This window comes from Panthera leo, chromosome D1, assembly GCF_018350215.1.
Source record: "Panthera leo isolate Ple1 chromosome D1, P.leo_Ple1_pat1.1, whole genome shotgun sequence".
Classification (NCBI taxonomy): Eukaryota; Metazoa; Chordata; class Mammalia; order Carnivora; family Felidae; genus Panthera; species Panthera leo.
This window is the reverse complement of record NC_056688.1, coordinates 60,126,998-60,146,624: the sequence shown is the minus strand read 5'-3', so window position 1 is coordinate 60,146,624 and position 19,627 is coordinate 60,126,998. Positions and strand designations below refer to the sequence as shown.

The window sequence follows — 19,627 nt, the reverse complement described above, 5'->3', positions numbered from 1 at the left end:
CCTAAGCATCATAAACATTACTGCTAACATATCTTTCTATTCAGGAAATTTACCATTTTTGATAATTCTTAGAATATGTTTTTTGTTGAAATATGCACAGAAAAACCTAAATATTGTAAGTGTAAAGATTGATGAATTTCCTCAAAGTGAACACATCTGTGTAACAAGCACCTAGATCAAGAAAACAGAACACTGTCAGCCCCCAAGAACGTTCAGAAACCCCTTCCAGTCACCCCATCCTGTCAGTGATTACCACCTTTCTGACTTCTAATACCACAAATTTGCCTGTATAATAGAATCATTCTTTTCTATCTGTCTTCCTTCATTCAATTTTGCCTATTTGTTGAAGGAATGAACTGATGATTTGTCCTATAAGCACTAAACTGACTTTCTGTTCTCTGAAAATCACTGTGTTAGAAATGGCACATAGCAATGAAAACTCATATTAGGGATATCCTAAAGGGGTGTGCTGTTTTGTTCCAATATAAGTGTGCACAGATCCACACATCAGTTTCTGATGACAAGAATAGTTGCTATCATTTATTGACCATCTGCCAGACACTAAGTAAGGATGTTACCTACAATCATCACAATGAGTCTCAGGTTGACTAACTTCTTGTAAGCCAAATATCTGGTAAGTGAATGATCATGATCTCCACTCAGGACTGATTCTCAAGGCCACGTGCTAGTAGACAGCTTATGAAATTTTTCCCAAACTGTCAGACATAATGCATAAGACATGCATATCTAATAGACCAGAGCCCAAATGGAAAGGCTCTTTCTCTGGAAACAACTTGGTCTATTCAGCCAAACAGCAGCTTAGGGCCCACCCAAAGCTATGTTTTCATTGACTCTCATTCCACATAGCATCCTATCATTTTGTACAAAGCTTCTGTCCACGGCAGAGTGAAATGACAACCACAAGCCCACAATCACACGTGAAGAAAGTTCAGAGAACTGCCATCTCAGGTGCTTGGAAGCTTGGACATGACCTTTCTCTGATTCCTAGAGATCCCTAAATTGGTGTGCTGGAGTTAAATACACTTTGCTGTTTCCCATTTTTTCCTGTCTGCCATGCTCCTTACTTCAGGGTCCTGAGTTCATTTTCTTACAAAATAATAGTAAAATTCAGAAACAATACATTTGTCTTTTATAAATGCTCTGTACACTTATTCTTGCTTAATCCTCTAACCCTGTGGGATATTTTTCCATTTTCTCATGAAAAAAAATGGGAGCTCCAAGAAGCTAAATAGTTTTGCCAAGGTCATGAAGCTAGGTGGTAGATCCAGGATTTAAATCCAAGCTGGCCTAAAGACAAAGGCTATTTGCTTAATTGTTTTATATAAGAAGATGTTTTGACACTTTATAGTTACTAGATCCTTTACCCTTGAGACAATTTAAAGGCTAGTTTTTTTATCCCCTCCCTCCAACCCCATCTCCCTCCAAAGCAGATACAGGGGTTTGGGACTGGAGTGAGGTCACCCACTAGAAGTGGTCCTCAGGTCAAGCCAGCTAGGCCTCTCTGCTCCAATCATGTCCAGTTTTTCCAGCCTGTCCACAGAGATTGTGGCTCATCCTCTGGATGCAGTGGCCAAGTCACTTTCCACAACCCACCTGTGCCCAAGACCCAAGAGTGCTGCAGTGTCTGATACAAGGGAGTTTGCTCCCTCCTCCCTGATTCCAGTGCTGCAGGGTGACAAGGAGTTCACCAAAAAAGGTGTTCTTGTCATTGAAAAAGGACAAAAATACCAACCTCACCAGAGGGTGAATGTAGGAAAGACTATAAACTGTTTAGCACATGGTAGGCATTTATTAAAATGTAACAACAAACAGAGATACCCTAGGATTTTACATCCATTAACTCATGAGTCTTCCTCCTTCCGAAGCCTGTGAGTGGCATCATCCTCCTACAGATGGGGAAATAAAGCCTGAAAGGTGAGGAAGCCTGTCCAGCACCACACAAAGAGTCAGCAGAAGAGAAGACCAGCTTCAAGCTCTGTCCATTTGACTACAAACCTCACGCTTCTGTCTGTTCCTCAGCATTCTCACCTCTAAAATCTTTGAAAACAATACTTATCCCTGGAGATCATTGTAAGAATTAAATAAGAATATATGCAAAGGACTTAGGACAGTGCTGGGAATGTAATAAGCACACTTAAAAATAATAATGGCTAATATTGGAGTACACACTGCTTTATGAGGTGGGTATAATTATTATTCCCAGTTTGCATATGTGAAAACTGAGCTACCAAGCAGTTGGAAAACTTGCTTAAGATCATGATGTAAGAAAGTGGATGAGCATGGGTTCAAATTTAAGCAGTCTGACTCCAGAATTCACATCCTTAAGCACGGTGTTATGCTGCTGCTTTTTGCTAGCTATAATGGTTATTAATGTTATTAGTACTTCAAATGTCAAAGAATATGAAATAGGATTACAGATGTATGGGATCTCCTCTTTTACCACCTCTGCCTCCTCTCTGATCACTTGTATGCATCAACCCGTCAACTTCCTCATAGAAAAATTCTAAGTTTATAAGGGGCCCATGTGCTTATTAACTTCCCTGAGTGTGAATGTAATTATAGGCTCATGGTTTTGGAAGAAGAACTTTCTCCTGAGTGAACAAAGGAGAAACATGATAAAACTATATCTGGAAAGAAAAAACAGGAAGACAAAAAGAGGGAATCAATGCCAAGCAGACCCTTCTTGAGGATGTGGGGGGAAATTTTAAATTACACTTTCTGCCTTTCTACAATCTTCCTCATTTAGGCTCCGGAAGACCATGAATAGTGCAAAGACTTTATCTTTCTCTGATGGGGGAAGTCTGTCGCCAAATGGCCTATAGTCAAACTATGAGCCACTGTAAGAAATGACCCAGCTTAGAGAAGGCTGGAGACCCTTTTCCCCCAAAACAAGATTTCTATAGCAATTAGACATCAGTCTCCAGCACTGAAGGGTATGGAAGCCTTTAAGCCTTCAGATTTGCCAGCTGAGTCCTAGGACTGAAGAAGCCCCAAGCCTGGGACCAAGAGGAAGTTTACAGAAAAAAAAGGCTGTGGCATGATACTATAGCCTAGCAGGGACCATCAGGAGCTGGGAACCCAAGGTTTCCCCAAGCCCATGATGTTGTCATGCTTTTGCTGAGATGAGCTCTATCACTGCTCTGCTCAGAAATAAGCTTAGCATAAACCTGCTTGGGCTGCACACCTATAACTGGACAGTCACAAACCATCTGCAGGGTCTCCAGTCCCCCAGAAACAACTCGGGCTCCTTCCACCTCCAGCTGCTTTCTAGCCATTTGAAGCTGCTATTATGATCTGTGAACGAATGAATGGGAGCTGTATGGGGAGACTTCCTAGCCTCCATCTATCCTTCCTCCTCAGACCACATGTAAACAGATTCTCAGAGGCTATAGCTTGAATATAGGACTTAAATCCTAAAATCTATCAGTGAAATTGCAGTAAAATCTGAGTAAAGGAATAAAATTGGAGTTTCTCAAAAGGTTTTCACTTCCTTACAGATTTGGGATCCACATAGTTAAAAAAAAATCATGATTATTAAGTAAATCTTATCCTATCAGTCTTTTATTCTTAATCTCTTTAAATATTTTTAAACAGTAGATCATACCTTCACATTTAATTATATGTATAGCCTCATTTCTAAAGTTGGCAACCAAAATCCTTGATTATGTTTAACTGATGAAGCCTGATTATTCACAAAGAGATGCCAAGGTCTGGAATGGAGTGGAAATATGTCTAGTATTGAATGATATTAAATTTAAAGTGATAAAATCATGCCAGTGTACAGGCCTGTTTGTAAATCACTGGCACCTGTGAATGTGTTATAATCCAGCTTTCTGTGATGTTCCCTCCGGAATTAACACACAAATCTGCTGAGGGGCTCTAAGATGTCTGCAAAAGTGATCTCTCCAACTTCCTGAAATGTCTTTAATAGCATGAATAATGTATGTTCTATTAAAATCCAGTGTCTCCTCACATTAGCATATCAGAGTTTGGGACAGGCTGGCATCTTACCTGTATTTTATCCTGGGTAGGCGGGACAGAGTAGAAGTGTATGCAGTAAATCCAGACTGTCTGGGTTTGATTTCTGGCTTTACTACCAATTAGCTACATGACTCTGAGCAAATTTCTTAACCTCTCTGTCCAAATGTTCTGACCCATAAAACCTAATGTGAGTACTTCCCTTGAGTTTTGGGGAAGGTTAAACGAGTTCATCAGGATAAGGGAAGAGAAGCAAAAATAATACAAAAACAGGGAGGAGGACAAAAACATAAGAAACTCTTAAACAGAGGGTTACTGGAGGGGTTATGAGGGGGGTAATGGGCTAAATGGGTTAGAGGCATTAAGGAATCTACTCCTGAAATCATTGCTGCACTTAATGCTAACTAAGATGTAAATTTTAAAAATAAACAAAATAAAAATAAATATGAAAGAAATCTTACACATAACCAAAATTAGCACCATGCTAGGCATTAAATATTTTTCAAATTCCATTAGAAAAATGAGTTCATCAGGAAATAATAACATTGAAAAGATTAACTATGATCCTCTGTTACATAAATGACTGCCTTCCTGACTTGAATTAACGTAGAATGAGATAGTGACCCCTCTGTACTGGCTCAAACTAGTCAGAATGTGCCGTATCAAGGGAGGTTTTCTGACACAGCTGGACTCCAGATTGAGGCGGAGTACATCCCCTATGCATGTCTTTGCCCCCTAATCATAAGCCCCACAATAGGATGAAGGACTCCTGTCAGATTCAGCCTGTCCTTGGAGAAGCTACTGCAGGAGAGACCCTGGAGATTTATCTCTACTTGATTTTGCCCAGGTCTGGCCAGTTAGTTGAAGACTGAGAAGGAATAGTGCTTCCTGTCACCATGAGGTAACCATGTTTCTCAGCTCAGATCAGCAAGGAATGGTCAAGCTCAAAAGAAGGTGTTGTTTGATGTAATCAGAACTCCTTACAGATGACCACCCAAGCCCATGATGTTATAAGAAAAAGGATTGACAAAGGCCTTGAAGTAACACTTACCTCTCAGGTTTTGTAAGGACCAAAAGTGTGGTTGCCTGTCCTAACCAGCTGCTGCTCGGTGAGGCCCAGAGGCAGAAATGCTGATGCAGGCTGGAAATACAAGGCTCCATGCTCCACCTCCGCCCCCGGCCCCAGCTTTGACCCTCCAGTCCCAGCACTCACCATAGCTCCAGAGTGTGTGTCTCTTCTCGTCCGTTTCTCTGTTTGTGAAAAACATTTTTTGCTGTGTCAATAAAGACCAACATTTTATAAACCTCCTGGTAGAAGTAAGGGAATAACAGGTCTTCCGGGATCCGAATGCAAATCCAAGAGATTTTCATAGTTGAACTTCTTGAACCCCCTGAGTGCTGGGCCAGGGTGCTCTGGGACTTGGAAGGAAGCACCAAACAGTAGTACATCCTGATGATTTTTCATAAGGGCGCACCAGAGGAATATTCAGTTGCCCCATACTGAGCACCTTCCCTTCTCAAAGAGCCAGCCCCATGAATAGCCTGGTGACAGGTGGGGACCAAGAGAGTAGAGATGAGGACACACACACTGTCCTGCTGGAACACCAGAGGCCATGAAGAATTTCCATTTCTAGAGAGAATAAGCCCAAGCTCTTTCCAAATTCTGCCAAAGAGAAACCAGGCAATGTAGCCAGAAATGTGCATGAGTGCTTTATACATATGTGTCAGAGAGGAGGAAAGAAGTTCTCTTTTCACCTGTACCTAGGGAATGAAGGTGGTTGAAAATGAAGCTATAATGAGGAAGCAATCTCTCTCTCTCTCCTGGTAATAACCTTAGAGGTCACACATCAAGCATGATGTAATAGAAAAGCTGGGATCTGTCTCTTATCAGCTGTGTGATAATGAGCAAATTAACTCCTTGAGCCTTTTAGGTTTCACTTGTAAACTGGGAATAACGATTATTTCATGGGATTGTTAGAATTATGCTAGACTATGAAGGAGCTCAGAAAAGGTCTTGGCGCATCATATAATTTCCATACATACTCCCTTTCCTTTCCAATAGGAAATTGAGAACAGGCTTCAGTGATGTCTTAATGCCCCTACATTGCCCATCCAAAGGTCACTTTTCCCCCACCACTCATAGAGGGTTTTTTTGGGGGGGGGCGGGGGCGGGGAAGGAGGTTAAATGAACTTATTTTGGGGGATACATTTGGATTTACAGAAGAGTTACAATACAGTTTCTGTATTTCCCTCCCCTAGTTTCCTTAGTGTTAACAAATTACATGAACACGGTATATTTGTCAAAACTAAGAAATTAGTAGTAGTGTATCATTACTAACTAAAGTCCAGATTTTACTTAGATCTTGACAGTTTTTCCATTAGTATCTACTTCTTTGGTCCTGGATCCAGCATAGGGAACCACATTGTAACTAATCATCATGTCTCCTTAATCCAGCCTGGTCTGTGACAACTTCTCAGCTTTTCCTTGGTTTCCATGACCTTGAGAGTCTTGAAAAATATTGCTCAGTAATTTTGTTAAAAGCTCTGATGTTCTAACTCACTAACTTCAGCCATCCTTTCCTCCTTTCTCACCCCCCTGGAGAGGAGGACAATGTAGAGGTGCCAGGCTATCCTGCAGGGTGTGCTGACTCCTCTTTACTCCCCTCCAGGTCTCCATATGTCCTGCAGATTCAAGAATGGGACATTTCAGGGTTCTGTCTGCTTGAGGTCATTAGCAGTTCCTGAGGTTTTCCTGGAGGTTCTCCCAATTAGGAAACCAAACTCTGTCCTCCATAGGCTGCACCCCAATGTTAGACTTTCCCATTTCTATCACATCCCTTTTTTCATTCATTTAAATTTTAGACATTTTTCAGGTTCTTCTCATGCTCCAAGTTCTAAAAGGTAAAGAGATCATTTTTAATGGATTCTTAACTGTGTTGAAATACTGACATCTCTGATGGAATCATTTCTTTAGCTTTCCTGGCATTGCATTCTGAGAGGCATTCTTTGCCTTAAAATAATAAATATGGCTAATGCCAGGTTGTCTCTCAAATCTGGCATTGGAGGGAAAATGATAAATGGAGGTAAATTGGTGAAATCTGAGACCAATTCCATTTGCTGATGAGAGATTGATCCCTGTTGTGTTGATTCCAAAATCTACATTATCCAACAGTCTTTAAAATGGTTCACAATATTGGAGTTCCTTTTATTCATTGTGCTTTACCTAGAGATTAATCAGGTACCAATCCTATTCTTTAGTAGACCATGCCTCTGAAAGAGTAAAGCATGTGCAAAACCTAAAACGGACTTGACAGACAAGAGAAAAATAGAGAAGTCTTTATATAAATAAGATGGTGTTTGAGTTGGCCTTAAGATCTGGAAATAAAAGGCTTACCAGGATTATATTAGTTAAGAATATTGTATATGGAATCAAACAGGGCTTAAACTCCTTATTACTACACTAAATACCCTGTCCCAAGTACCTAGACTCTAAATGCATCAATTTTAATTAGTCATGGGTAAACAAGAAGACCCATTCTATGGATATTGATCGGTTTCTGCCCCAGGCACCTATTGCTATTCAGTGAGCTCCTGTGCAAGTGTCCATATTAATAGTCATAAACAAAGAAGCCTTAGGAGAAACCTGTTCTCAGGCAGAGCCTCTATCCCTACTGCTATGGATACATACATTAAAGGACAACTCTGAGCCTGATTTTTCACTATTTCTAGGAGAGTCTAGACAGTCTTCTAGTGGCACGTTAATTGTATTAAACTAATTTGTATTGCCCTTACAATATAGGTGGTAATATTCCATAGACAGATTCATTTTCTTTCCTACACTGCTTCTGCCAACACCACCATTTTTAGATTTACACCATCAGGGTATCCCAAAAGCATCACTGGCAACCAAGGAACTGATTTTGTAATCAAAGAATTCTGTTAATGGGCTTGCCCTATGGAATGCATTGGTCTTACAGTATACACCATCAGGCAGAAAAAGACCCAATAAAACTATGAGATGCCCTGCTGAAGGCTCAGGTATGACACCAACTTGGAAACCCCACCCTATGAGATAGGAAGGTTGTCCTATAAATTCTGGTACATGATCAAAATCAACTAATATATGGTTGCATTTTTTCATATGCACTATATACACACACTTTAAAGAATCCATGGGGGGAGGTGTAAGTGACCCCTATCACCATCAAACAAGTAACTCATCTATAGAACATTTTCTTTCCATCTTCCAACATAGGACTCAGCCCTGTTTTAGAGGGTGTAGTAAAAAAAAGGGGGGGGGGGTTAGAGGGGGGAGAAGACCTACCAGAGTAAGCAAACCTGGTTCTAATAAACTGGAATTTGCAACTATCCCCTGGCTCTATGGGGCTTCTTCAGCCACTGATTAAAGAGGCATGGGATGGAGTTTCTATACTGGCTGGAGTGACTTATTTCTAATACCAAGGAGAATTTAAGTTGTTGGTACATAATGGGGCAAGGAGGACCTTGCCTAAAACCCAAAATATACATTGGAAAGATTCCTACTTATGATTGCCTGATAACAATAACCAGTGCATTAAAGACAGGAACATTAAGGATACTGATCCTTCAGGAATGATTTGGATTACCCACCAGGGAAAGAACACTGAAGTACTAAACGTACTGGCAGTGAGTAAGGGGAATTTGGAATGAGTGGCAATTTTGATCTTCTAGACAATACCAAGTTGGGGACTGTTGCAGCATGTATATGTTATATTGATCTGTGTGTGTATTATTGAACATGTACAAAGCAACCCTGTGGTGTATATATTAATATCTTTATTTAATAAATAAATTGTAGCTCAGAGGGATGGCACATGGCTGGTAAATAGCAGGGTTAGCACTGAATCCATGTCGGCACTATCATGAGATCTATGCTCTTTTCTACCCCACCCCACAGCAGCTTGCTCGGTGCCTATAGGAATGAGTGAGGGCAGTGATGTGAAGTACTCATTTTCTGAGTGTCTGCTAATTCACATATAGGTTTCTTTTTCTTCTCCTCCTCCTTCTTCTTCTCCTTCTTCTTTTACTGTTTCCACTTTTCTTTCTGGAACTATGTTCCTGGAATAAAATCATTACGGTGATACAATTTGAATATTAGATGTCACTTGATAACCTTCCACTAAGCAAATTCTCATAAAAACAGAACTGGAATTTACAAAGAGGCATGAAGTGTTTTTAGGTTTCCTAATCTATACAAAACATTAAGCAAATTTCAACTGATGTTTTTAACCTTAAGTTATACAGGGACCAAAAAAAAAAAAAAAATCTGAGTTGGAAGGAATTGAGAATCCTAGCCTCCTCACCCTTCCTTTTTTTCTCCTTCCTCCTCCACAGCTTGTGACCACATCCCTACCAGCTGCCCCTACAGCCTCTGCTTGAGCTGACAGGGCAGCCAGTCTTCTCTGGGCTGTCACTAAAATGAGGTTCTTCCCTGCACATTTTAATTCTCATACATCTACTTTGTCACTTCACTCCATTCAGCCTCAGTGTCCTCTCCTGTAACATGAGTTTAATAACTCCCGAATCACTAAATTGTTATGTGGCTTAAATAATATAACCTGAACATAGCAACAGTATTCACAATGGTCAAAAGCTAGAAGTCACCCAAGTGTCCACTGACAGATGAATGGGGAAACAAAATGCACATACAGACATTGGAATATTATTCAGCCTGTAAAAGGAAAGAAAGCCTGTCATGTTATTCACAACATGAATAAACCCTGAGGACATTGTGTTAAGTAAAATAAGCCAGTCACAAAAGGACAAATACTGTATGACTCTACTTTTATTGGGGCACCTAAAGAAGTCAAATTCATAGAGATGGAAAATTGAATGGTGGCTTTCAGGAGCTCAGAGGAGGAGATAATGGGCAGTTATTGTTTAATAGGTAACAGTTTCCAATATGACGAGATGAAAAAAGTTCTATGGACGATGCTGATCTGATGGTCACACAATGAGGTGAATGTATTTAATACCACCACTGAACTGTATACTTAAATGATTACGATGGTAAATTTCGTTATGTAATTTTACTACAATTTTACTACAATTTAAGTAATTGCAATTTTTTTTGCAATTTAAGAAATAACTTTTTACTACAATTTTTACTATAATTAAGAAATACAATTTACTACAATTTAGGAAATAACCTGTGAAAATCCCTAGTTCAGTGACAAGTACACAGTTGATGCTCAATAAATGTCAATTCCTTTCTTACCACTCACTGGTGTGATACCTGCCTTTGGGTCAGGCAGTATAAATCCCTCACCCCTTGATGTTAAAAGAATATCCACACTCTCCTGAAAAGGACTGGTTTCTGGAAGTAGGAAGCACAGGATGGCACTTTAGGAAGAGCTCCAGGAACTCTTGTCCCCATCCAGACCTCCTTAGGAGCAGCTCCCACACGTAGGCACAGCATAGGGCTGTGGAGTGATGGTGACTAGCGTCAAAGAAGGCAGTATGAATCCTCCATCTAGTAGGTGCTGAGGACCATTAGTTACTGAGGACCTGGCAGGGAGCGCGCAGCAAGGCTGAAACGCTGAAGGGCTTTCGCTTAGTGTCAGCCCGGGGCGTCTGAGCCTCCTCCACCCACTGCCCCTTAGCTCCGCCCTGCGCATCACCCTCTCCTCCCAAGCTCCTCCCACTCCCTGCCCCTCGGCCCGCCTCCCTTTCAGACTTGCCTCTGAAGGAAAATCGAAAGTGAAATAGGGAACTTGCCGCCAGCTGCGGACTCCCCTGAAAAGGTGAGTGACTTGCCCAAACCCAAGCGCCCCAGCACTGGCTGGGGGACATCTCCCCCTTGCCCCGGATCTGAGGGTCCCCTTGCATCCAGGTCTCATCCCTAGAGCCTGGGGTCCCTGTTCTCCCTTCTCCGCAGAGGGACTGGTCTCGATCAGCCCAAGCCCAGCGGTTCCTCCCGGGCTGACAGCCTGCCTGGGAGGCGGCCTGGCTGTGTACGTGACTTCCAAGTTACAGGAAAGGGGGAAGGGGCGAGGGCCGCCTTACTGCTGCTGCCGCCTGGGCAGGGAGAACGGGGCAGCAACCTAGCTTGGAGCGTGGTCTAGGGCAGCCCAGCGTGGGTAGGTCCGCAGTCCTGGAGACCCTCCTCTCCACAGTTCCCCTCTGGGAGTGAGAGGGGCAGGGTGGTAGATAGGTCTGGGTCTGTGCCCCAGAGGCAATGAGGACAGTTATCAGGTTCCGGAAGCTGAGAGGAGAGCCCGGGAAGTGCTCTACCACGTGGGTGGGTGGGTGTGAACACGTACATACACATACAAGCACAGACATGTATACGTACTACACGTATATGTACACACTTGTAAACATATTCTTATGTATGCAGTCCTGTAACCTGTGTGTAACGCCTGCCATCATCGCGCAGACTAACGAAGACGTACGCAAAGCACGCAGCACCTCCTGTAGCGCATGGAGAGTGCGTGGTAAAAGGCCGCACCTGTTACCACGAGCTGCTTGGCAGTGCACTTGGCACCCGACATGGGAGAAGACGCACAGGAAAAGGCCAGGGGCCGAGGGTTTAAGTAGCGGTGGACCTGATGAAGATGGAGTTGCACACAGCTCTGTCTCTGAAGTTCCCAAAAACAATCTTGCTCTCTTTTGGGGACTGCGTTTCCCCGCTGTCTGGCTGGATCAGTGGATGAGATTAGGGAGGAGAAGCTCTTGTTGCTCAAGTTAACGTTCTCATTTTATTTTCACACCCTCCACCTCACTCTTCCTCAGGGTTTCCTTGGGATTGCTTCCCCCCCCCCCCCAACCCTTCTCATCTTCTCTTTTCCTTTTCTCCCCTCCTACTATGCTTCCGCAGGCTCTCCACAGGGCTGCCTCATAGGAACGTTACCGCAATGGCCTCAGCAGCGCCCCTGGCGATGATGTGGGAGGAGGTCACTTGCCCTATCTGCCTGGATCCTGTCGTGGAGCCTGTGAGCATTGAATGTGGCCACAGCTTCTGCCACGACTGCATCTCTCAGGTCGGAAAAGATGGGGGCGGCGTCTGCCCTGTGTGTCAGCACATCTTCTTGCTCCGGAACGTCAGGCCCAACTGGCCGCTGGCCAACATGGTGGACAACCTTAAACAAATTGGCCAGAGTGCCAAGGAGGGCATGCAGCGGGAGCGGTGCGAGGTGCACGGAGAGAAACTGCACCTGTTCTGCGAGAAAGACGGGAAGATCCTTTGCTGGGTGTGTTCCCAGTCCCAGAACCACCGTAACCACCACATGGTCCCTATTGAGGAGGCTGCTCAGGAGTACAAGGTGAGGCCTCAGCACAGAGGCGAAAGCATGTAGAAGGAGAGGCATCCCTGGTGGGTGCTTTGTTCCCCAGAGCCGGGGAGGTAGAGTCACCTGTGGAGTTGAGGGGTTGGGGAAAGGAAGGGTGCCTCCCACCTTCCGTGTCTAACTTAAGCCAAGAACTGCAAACTTGGTACAACTTTCTCATTTCCCAGGAGTGGGGAATACACTGAGGAAATGCTACAAGAATCACATTTCCTTGTCTCCTGATTAATTAGGAATGAGCATGCCCCCTACCAACAGTGTAGCTCTATGTTGTAAGAAACATTAGGCTTTTTCCAAAGTCTTCCCATCCACAGAATTTCCACCCCAGTCAGACTGTAGTCTCCCCTCTTTCTCAGCACTCAGTCTTTTCAAAGAACCAGCATGGTTTTCTCCTTTCTTATGCCACCCCACCCCACCCCACCCCACTTCTTGGTCTGATTGGGCACTAACCTATCGTTCTCTACAGGAGAAGCTCCAGGTGGCATTAGGGAACCTGAGAAAAGGACAACGGTTGGCGGAGGAGTTGGAAGTGGAGATTGCAATGAAGAGAGCAGCCTGGAAGGCAAGAATCATGTCCTAAAAGGAATCTCAGATCAGAAGCCAGGGCAGAGTCCAGCGTCCCAAACTCAAGCTCTAACCATAGCTATGCCCATCTGAGGAGTGATAGTCAGTATATCTCACTCTCCAAGAACCAGCTATCCTCTAGGCCTCCTGACAGAGAGGAATAAAAAGGAGAGAGCTCCCAATCAGATAGAAAAATCAAGAGTCTTAGGAAAAAGTGCTGAGAGGAACAAGCCATACCCTAAAGCTTCTGCTCCCTGAACCCAGTCTTAAGAAATGACAGAATCACTGCCTCAGCAGTGACCTCCTGGGGACAGAGGTCTCCCAGGAGAGATGCCCAGTGTCCAGGCCTGTCAGTAAATGACAAGGGCTGTGAGGAACAGACCTAAGGGAATGACCAAGACCAAATGTAGAAAAACCAATCTGACCAGGTGGTTGCTTAACCATATCCAGATCACTGGTCCAAAGTAGAATGGAGACCTAAAGCTTGTTCTATACCCATAACTTGGAGGTAGGGTAGTCAGGGATTAGAAGAGTGGAGGGAACTCATGGCCTGTAGAGCCCAGAAAAGGAAGATTTGGGATCAGAGAAGGATGAGTCAGGCTGTGGTGGCAAAAGGAGTCATCCTGTGTCGTCAGGTGACCTTCCAGTCACCAGCAGGAGAGGACAAGCAGAGATTATCCCAAAGACTCCCTTTCCTCAGGACTTCAGAGCAGTGTTGTGAGCCTGTCTTTGTGAGGTTGTTGGGGGTAGGGATGGATGTGACTCTCTCAGGAACTCCCTGAGAAATGAAGACACGGGGGCACATTTGGGTACTGGGTGGGTTTTGAAAGTCTGTTACCATACATATGCGACTGTAGGACAGCTACAGTGTGCCCCCCAAAAATAATCCCATTCCCCTCTGAGCCCAGAAGCCTCACTCACTTATCTCCCCAGAAAAATTCTGTGTGTGTGTGTGTTTGTGTTTGCTCTAGACCCAGAGTCTGAGTGGTGAATCTACAGGGAATAGAAACCGATAGGAGTACCTTCATTCCTGAAGCTTAGGAGATTTTGATAAAAACCTCTCTCTTTCCATTTACACCAAAGAGTCAGGTTGAGACACACAAACTGAGGATTCACACAGAGTTTGTGCAGCAGCAGAACTTCCTGGCTGCAGAGGAACAGAGACAGCTACAGAAACTAGAGATGGAGGACAAGGAGCAGCTGAGAATCCTGGGCGAGAGGGAGGCCACACTGGCCCAGAAGAGCCAGGCCCTGCAGGAGCTGGTCGTGGAGCTGGAGAAGAGGAACAGGGCCTCAGCCCTGGAGCTGCTGCAGGTGAGCCATCCCCCTCCCTGAGGTTCAAGGAACAACTGAAAAAAGGCTAAACCTGGTCCCTGGAATATTCCCAAACTGGAATTCAGACCCATGCTTGGTTTGCACTCAAGTCATGGGAAAGGTGCAGAGTTAGGAGGAAATATTCCATCCAGCAATTCAAAGAACCAGCCATCCCAGGTAAGTGCCTGCTCTGACACCTTCCAGGTTCATGACCTTGAGAAAGTTCCATAACTTTTCTGAGTATCAGGTTTCTCCTATGTTAAATGTATACTATAATGTTACATATCTCAAGGGATTTTTGTGAGGATTAAATGAGAGAAACCACAAAAACTTTTACGTGAGCATTTGACCAGGAGCAGGTTTTCATAAATGTAACTAAAGACAGTGCCCTGGAAATTAAGAGACAGTGGCCCATCCCCAGCCCTGCCACCAATTCGCTCCATAATTCTAGGTTAAGTCCCTTCCTTTTCCTAGATCTAATGTCTCCATCTGTGGAACAAGGGGAGGGAGTGGACTGAATAATAAGGATCCCCCAGTGTTAGTCATAAATGTACCCTCTTCCCACTTTCTGCTGCTTCTGTGAACTACCCAAACCTGTTGGCATATGTTTGTTCTTTACAACTCACTCTTTCACCTGAAGAAATTTAGCTTAACAGGAAATTTGTCCTAAGCAATAGGAGCCAAGAAATCCTGTGTTGATAGGTTACTGATTTTTTTCTAATTTTGTAACCACCGCCGATTCTTAAATGGCACATAGTATCTGCCTCTGTGTACTCAGGCTGTCACAGCAATACAGTGAGTTGGATGTCGTTATCCCCATTTCATAGATGAGAAAACAGAGGGGCAGAGATGTTGAGAAACTTAGACACTACAGCTAAATAACTTGACCAAGTTCACCCAAATAGTAAGTGGCAGAGCTGAAATTAAAATGAGCACATAACTATTTTTTAAACACTCATTGATGTGTGTGCTACTTAAAATCCTCTCGCATCCCTTAATGTGTTTGCCTCGTTTGGGGAAACTATTGACTAGCGGGTCTCTAAAGTCCCCTCTGCTCTAACCTTATACAGTTTTTCTCTTCCCAAACTTGCCAGTGTCTCTGTCAGATGTGGTCATGAAGCCAATTTTTTTGTTTAGTTTGGTTTGTGCAGAAAGGCTTCCTGGATTGGCTTGACTTGGTAGGCCCTCTTCTCATTGTCTAAATCTTGCTTCTGCCCAACACTGAGCCACACTTTCTAATGCACTTTTGACTGGGCCTAGGAGTGTGCCAATTCCTGGGTAAGGGTTCCCAAGCCCTGCAACAGCATATTCTCAAGTGATTTGATTTCACATACATATGAGAAGGCAGCATTAACTCCAGCATAGGACAGAGCCTTTCCTTCCCCCAAATGCAAGCCTGCAAATGAGATAGAGCAGTTTCTGTGCATCCTGACTTGGCCATTCTTTCCCTGTGACTGCCTCTGGGACTCAGCCAGGCTGGGCTACTTGTTCCTTTCCACTCTTCTTCCAGGAATCGGGGCTTTCTAATTTGTCCTCTGAATCAGAGTCCTTAAATTGGTCATCCTTCTCTTAGCTATAGGTCACACCCATGGTGGTTACCCTGGTTACCCCACAAGCATCCACACCCCTTCTGCTTCAAGCTGGTCAGAAATGTCTTTCAGGCATTGGCCCCAGAGGAATGGGGTAAAGCAGTGTCTTGTGGGTCTTGGGGGCTGGGGGGCATCACCCAACCCACAGAAATGAGGTCTAATGGTAAACCAGTGAGTCCAGAATTTACACACTCTCTTTTCTCCTCAGGAGGTGAAAAGTGTCCTGGGAAGGTAAGGAGTTTTCTTTGTAAGAGGAAGGGGCAGGGGGTTGCCTGGGTGGCTCAGTGGGTTAAGTGTCCAGCTTTGGCTCAGGTCATGATCTTGTGGTTTGTGGGTTCGAGCCCCACATTGGGCTCTGTGCTGACAGCTCAGAGCCTGGAACCCACTTTGAATTCTTTATCTCCCTCTCTCTCTGCCCCTCCCCCACTCACACTCTGTCTCTCACCCTTTCAAAAATAAACATTAAAAAAAAAGGAGGGGGTGGTAGGAAGCACATATACCTGTGGAAGAGGTTTTTGAGTTAGAAAAACATGCACTCATTTTTCCCCCCATTCTCGTCCCTATTCTCAAATACCCAAACCTCCATAAAATATTTTCTGTTGTGAAGCTAATTAACAGACATCTTGGTGAGCTGCCGAAAGTAATTAGACTATATCATCCTTACAAAGTGAAGCCCCAACCAACAGGGAAATTTCTATTAAGTTCTGAGTCTACAGCCAGTTATGAATCTCCTAGAAAGAGCCAGAGAGTAAGACCCATGATATGGGGAGACGCCTTGAGGTTCCTTACAGAAGTGATTCCATCTGTATTAGATGCCTTGTGATAAAATGAAACAGTGTAAAACAGTGAGTGCCTGTTGACCTCAGGCTTGGAGAGGAGATACAAACTATCCATAGCTGCAGGGGCTGTGTAACCAGTAAGGCCTAGAAAGGAACTAAATCCTACCTCCTTTTGCCTCCCACCCCCACCCCCAGGGATCCCAGCAAAGGAGGTTTTTGTAAATTTGCATTGAGTTAAATTTTCATCCACAAGGGAGGTTATATAGTGTCAGGGTTCAGGAGGGTGAGGTGGGAGTTGGGGACAGGGTCTGTAACTCTGTTTGCCTCAGGAGTGAGTGTTGGAACCTGAAGAATCTGGACATCACCCCTCCAGACCTGAGGAGTGTGTGCCTGGTGCCAGGGCTGAAAAGGATGCTGAGGACTTATGGAGGTGAGGCGACCACCAAGAGACTGGGACTGGGGAACAGAAGTGGGTGATGAGGAAGCAGAGTCCCAGAGTCAGGGAGAGAGAGCAGGTCAGGGTAGGTGAAGCAGGGACAGGTAGAGAAGGTGGTTCCCTCAACGGTCAGGCCTGGCTGGGGGTCATTTCCTTCCACAGTGAGGCTCACAGATACCTCCTTATCCACAGCCCCTCATCCTCATCCCCAACCAGAGACACCAGGTTCCTGATTCCCCACACTCTCCCAGCCTGACTCTGGTCCCCTCTCTGCAGTAAACATCACTCTGGATCCATACACAGCCAATCCGTGGCTCATCCTGTCAGAGGATCGGAGACAAGTGAGGCTTGGAGGCAGCCGGCAGGAAGTGCCTGAAAATGAGGGCAGATTTGACACTTATCCCATGGTCCTGGGTGCCCAGTTCTTTGACTCTGGAAAGGTTTACTGGGAGGTAGATGTGACAGGAAAGGAGGCCTGGGACCTGGGTGTTTGTAGAGACTCTGTGCGGAGGAAAGGGCATTTTTTGCTCAGCCCCCAAAATGGCTTCTGGACAATTTGGCTGTGGAACAAACAAAAATATGAGGCTGGCACCAGCCCCCAGACTCCCCTCCACCTTCGGGTGCCTCCGTGCCAAGTTGGGATCTTCCTTGACTATGAGGCCAGCACTGTCTCCTTCTACAACATCACTGACCACGGCTCCCTCATCTACGCTTTCTCCGAATGTGCCTTCGCTGGACCTCTGCGGCCCTTCTTCAGTACTGGTTTTAATGATGAAGGAAGTAACTCAGCCCCTCTTGTCCTCCGTCCATTGGGGGTGGGTTGGTAGGGATCCTCTGACCACTGGTAGCACCCCCTCTGTGGGTGCCCTTCTCAGCCACTGACCCTGCCTCATCTCCGCATGAACTCTGAACCACTTTGTCTCTGCAGACCTGTCAGGACACCAGCAAGCAGACTTTGGCAGGGACTTCACCGAAAATTTATGTCAGATGACCTTCACCATCAGCGTCCCTCCCTAGATTGCTTTATAATTCCCTCTATGAAACAAACTAATTGGCCCAAATCTTCTGGATCAACCAAAACATGTTTCTTTCTTCTTTATGTGACTCAAGTCTCATTTTCTCCTCTCCATCACTAGGCCTTTAGTCAGATCTCGGTTATTTACCTTTGCAGAGTTTGCAAAGGGGCTTCCTTTGTACGTGGGGCCTCAATCTAACCCATTCGATCCTTGTTCTCATATACATCTAGGATTATTGTTCCAATGTACACACATATAAGTGGCTCCACAACACCTATAGAAAAACAGCCATACTTTGAAAATAAAGACTGAATGATCCAGACCTTAGACTTCCACGTTACATATCCAGCCTGCTGTACTCCCCATCCCTGCCATGCTCTCCCAACCACATCTTGTTGATATTGGAGTTGGTTAAGGGGCGCATCAATCTAAATCGAAGGGGTAATGGTTTTTTGATAGGTGAGCTTGGCTAGGCTATAAGCCGTCAGGTTTTCAATCACTAATCTAGATATTGCTGTGAAGGTATTTTGTAGGTGTTATTAAAAGTCCATAATCATTTGACTTTAACGGAGATTGTCCTGGATAAATTGGGTGGGTCTAATCCAATCAAGTGAAAGACCTTAAAAGCAGAACTGAAGCTTCACTGAAGATAATCCATCTATGAGTAGCAGCTTCAGCTCATGCCAGAGTTCCAGCCTGCCCCTCCTAATGGCCTGCCCTGCAGATTTAGGTCCTGCCTTGCCAGCCCTCACAATTGTATAAATGCAATAAGTCTCTGCATGTCTCCTACTAGTTCTGCTTCTTTGGTTGAACCTGATTGATGTGAAGGCCAGGACTCAGGTAATGGTATCACCTGGTGACAGCAAACACTTTCTTGAATTTAAGCTCTTAAGGTTGGAATGAAGCTCTACACCCAAGCAATAGCAGGCTGTGAGGGAACCACTATTCTTCAAGCACAATACTATTCTTCAAGACAAATAGATTCTATTTGTCTAAAATAGAATCTCAGGGGGAGGCGGGGAAGATGACAGAGTAGGAAGACCCTAAACTCGCTTCATCCCATGGATACAACTAGATAACACCCACATCAGCATAAATAACCCAGAAAATGACCCAAAGCCTGGCAGAACAAACTCCACAACTAAAGGCAGAGAAGAGGCCACACTGAAGAGGGTAGAAAGGGTGGAGATCAGTCGGGAGATAAACAGATGGAAAGCTGGGCCCTCCACAGGAAGAAGGGAGCCAGTGGCACAGAGAAGGGCAAGAAGCAGCCTCTACCACACTAGGAAACCTGCACAGGGAAAACAAATTCCCATAACCTTTGGCTTTGAAAACCAGAGGAGTTGAATTTCATTAAGTTCTTACAACCAGTGGGACTTAAAGCCTAGCATTTTACAAATCAGCTGACTTAGCTTTGGGAGAGACAATAGGAAGCTGAGTGCCCGCCTTAAAGAGACAGTGGGACAAACAGCCCTCAAAAATACAGCATAGAAGTAGCAGTTTGAAAAACATCTGGGGCATGTGGAAGGGAGACTTACTCCTCTCAGAGCCTGTACCTGAAGAGCAGGGTATGCTGAGGGACTCATCCAGGAGACACCATTCACCG

The 19,627-nt window shown here is 44.6% G+C and overlaps 1 protein-coding gene across 7 annotated transcripts in view; it reads left to right on the top strand.

Moving 5' to 3' along the window:
- Positions 1 to 18,585, top strand: part of TRIM21 (tripartite motif containing 21) — a 146,099-nt gene extending 127,514 nt beyond the window's left edge. For 6 of the 7 annotated variants that reach the window (XM_042904672.1, XM_042904673.1, XM_042904675.1 and 3 more), the window contains 6 exons: positions 11,858 to 12,302; positions 12,790 to 12,885; positions 13,971 to 14,201; positions 15,999 to 16,021; positions 16,899 to 16,999; positions 17,282 to 18,585. In XM_042904672.1, the coding sequence (XP_042760606.1) occupies positions 11,858 to 12,302; positions 12,790 to 12,885; positions 13,971 to 14,201; positions 15,999 to 16,021; positions 16,899 to 16,999; positions 17,282 to 17,832 (1,447 nt within the window). In that variant the 3' untranslated portion in view covers positions 17,833 to 18,585. Of the gene's footprint in view, positions 1 to 10,725; positions 10,782 to 11,857; positions 12,303 to 12,789; positions 12,886 to 13,970; positions 14,202 to 15,998; positions 16,022 to 16,898; positions 17,000 to 17,281 lie in introns of those variants that run through there. The other variant, XM_042904678.1, reaches the window with a different exon arrangement.
- The last annotated feature ends 1,042 nt before the right edge of the window (positions 18,586 to 19,627 follow it).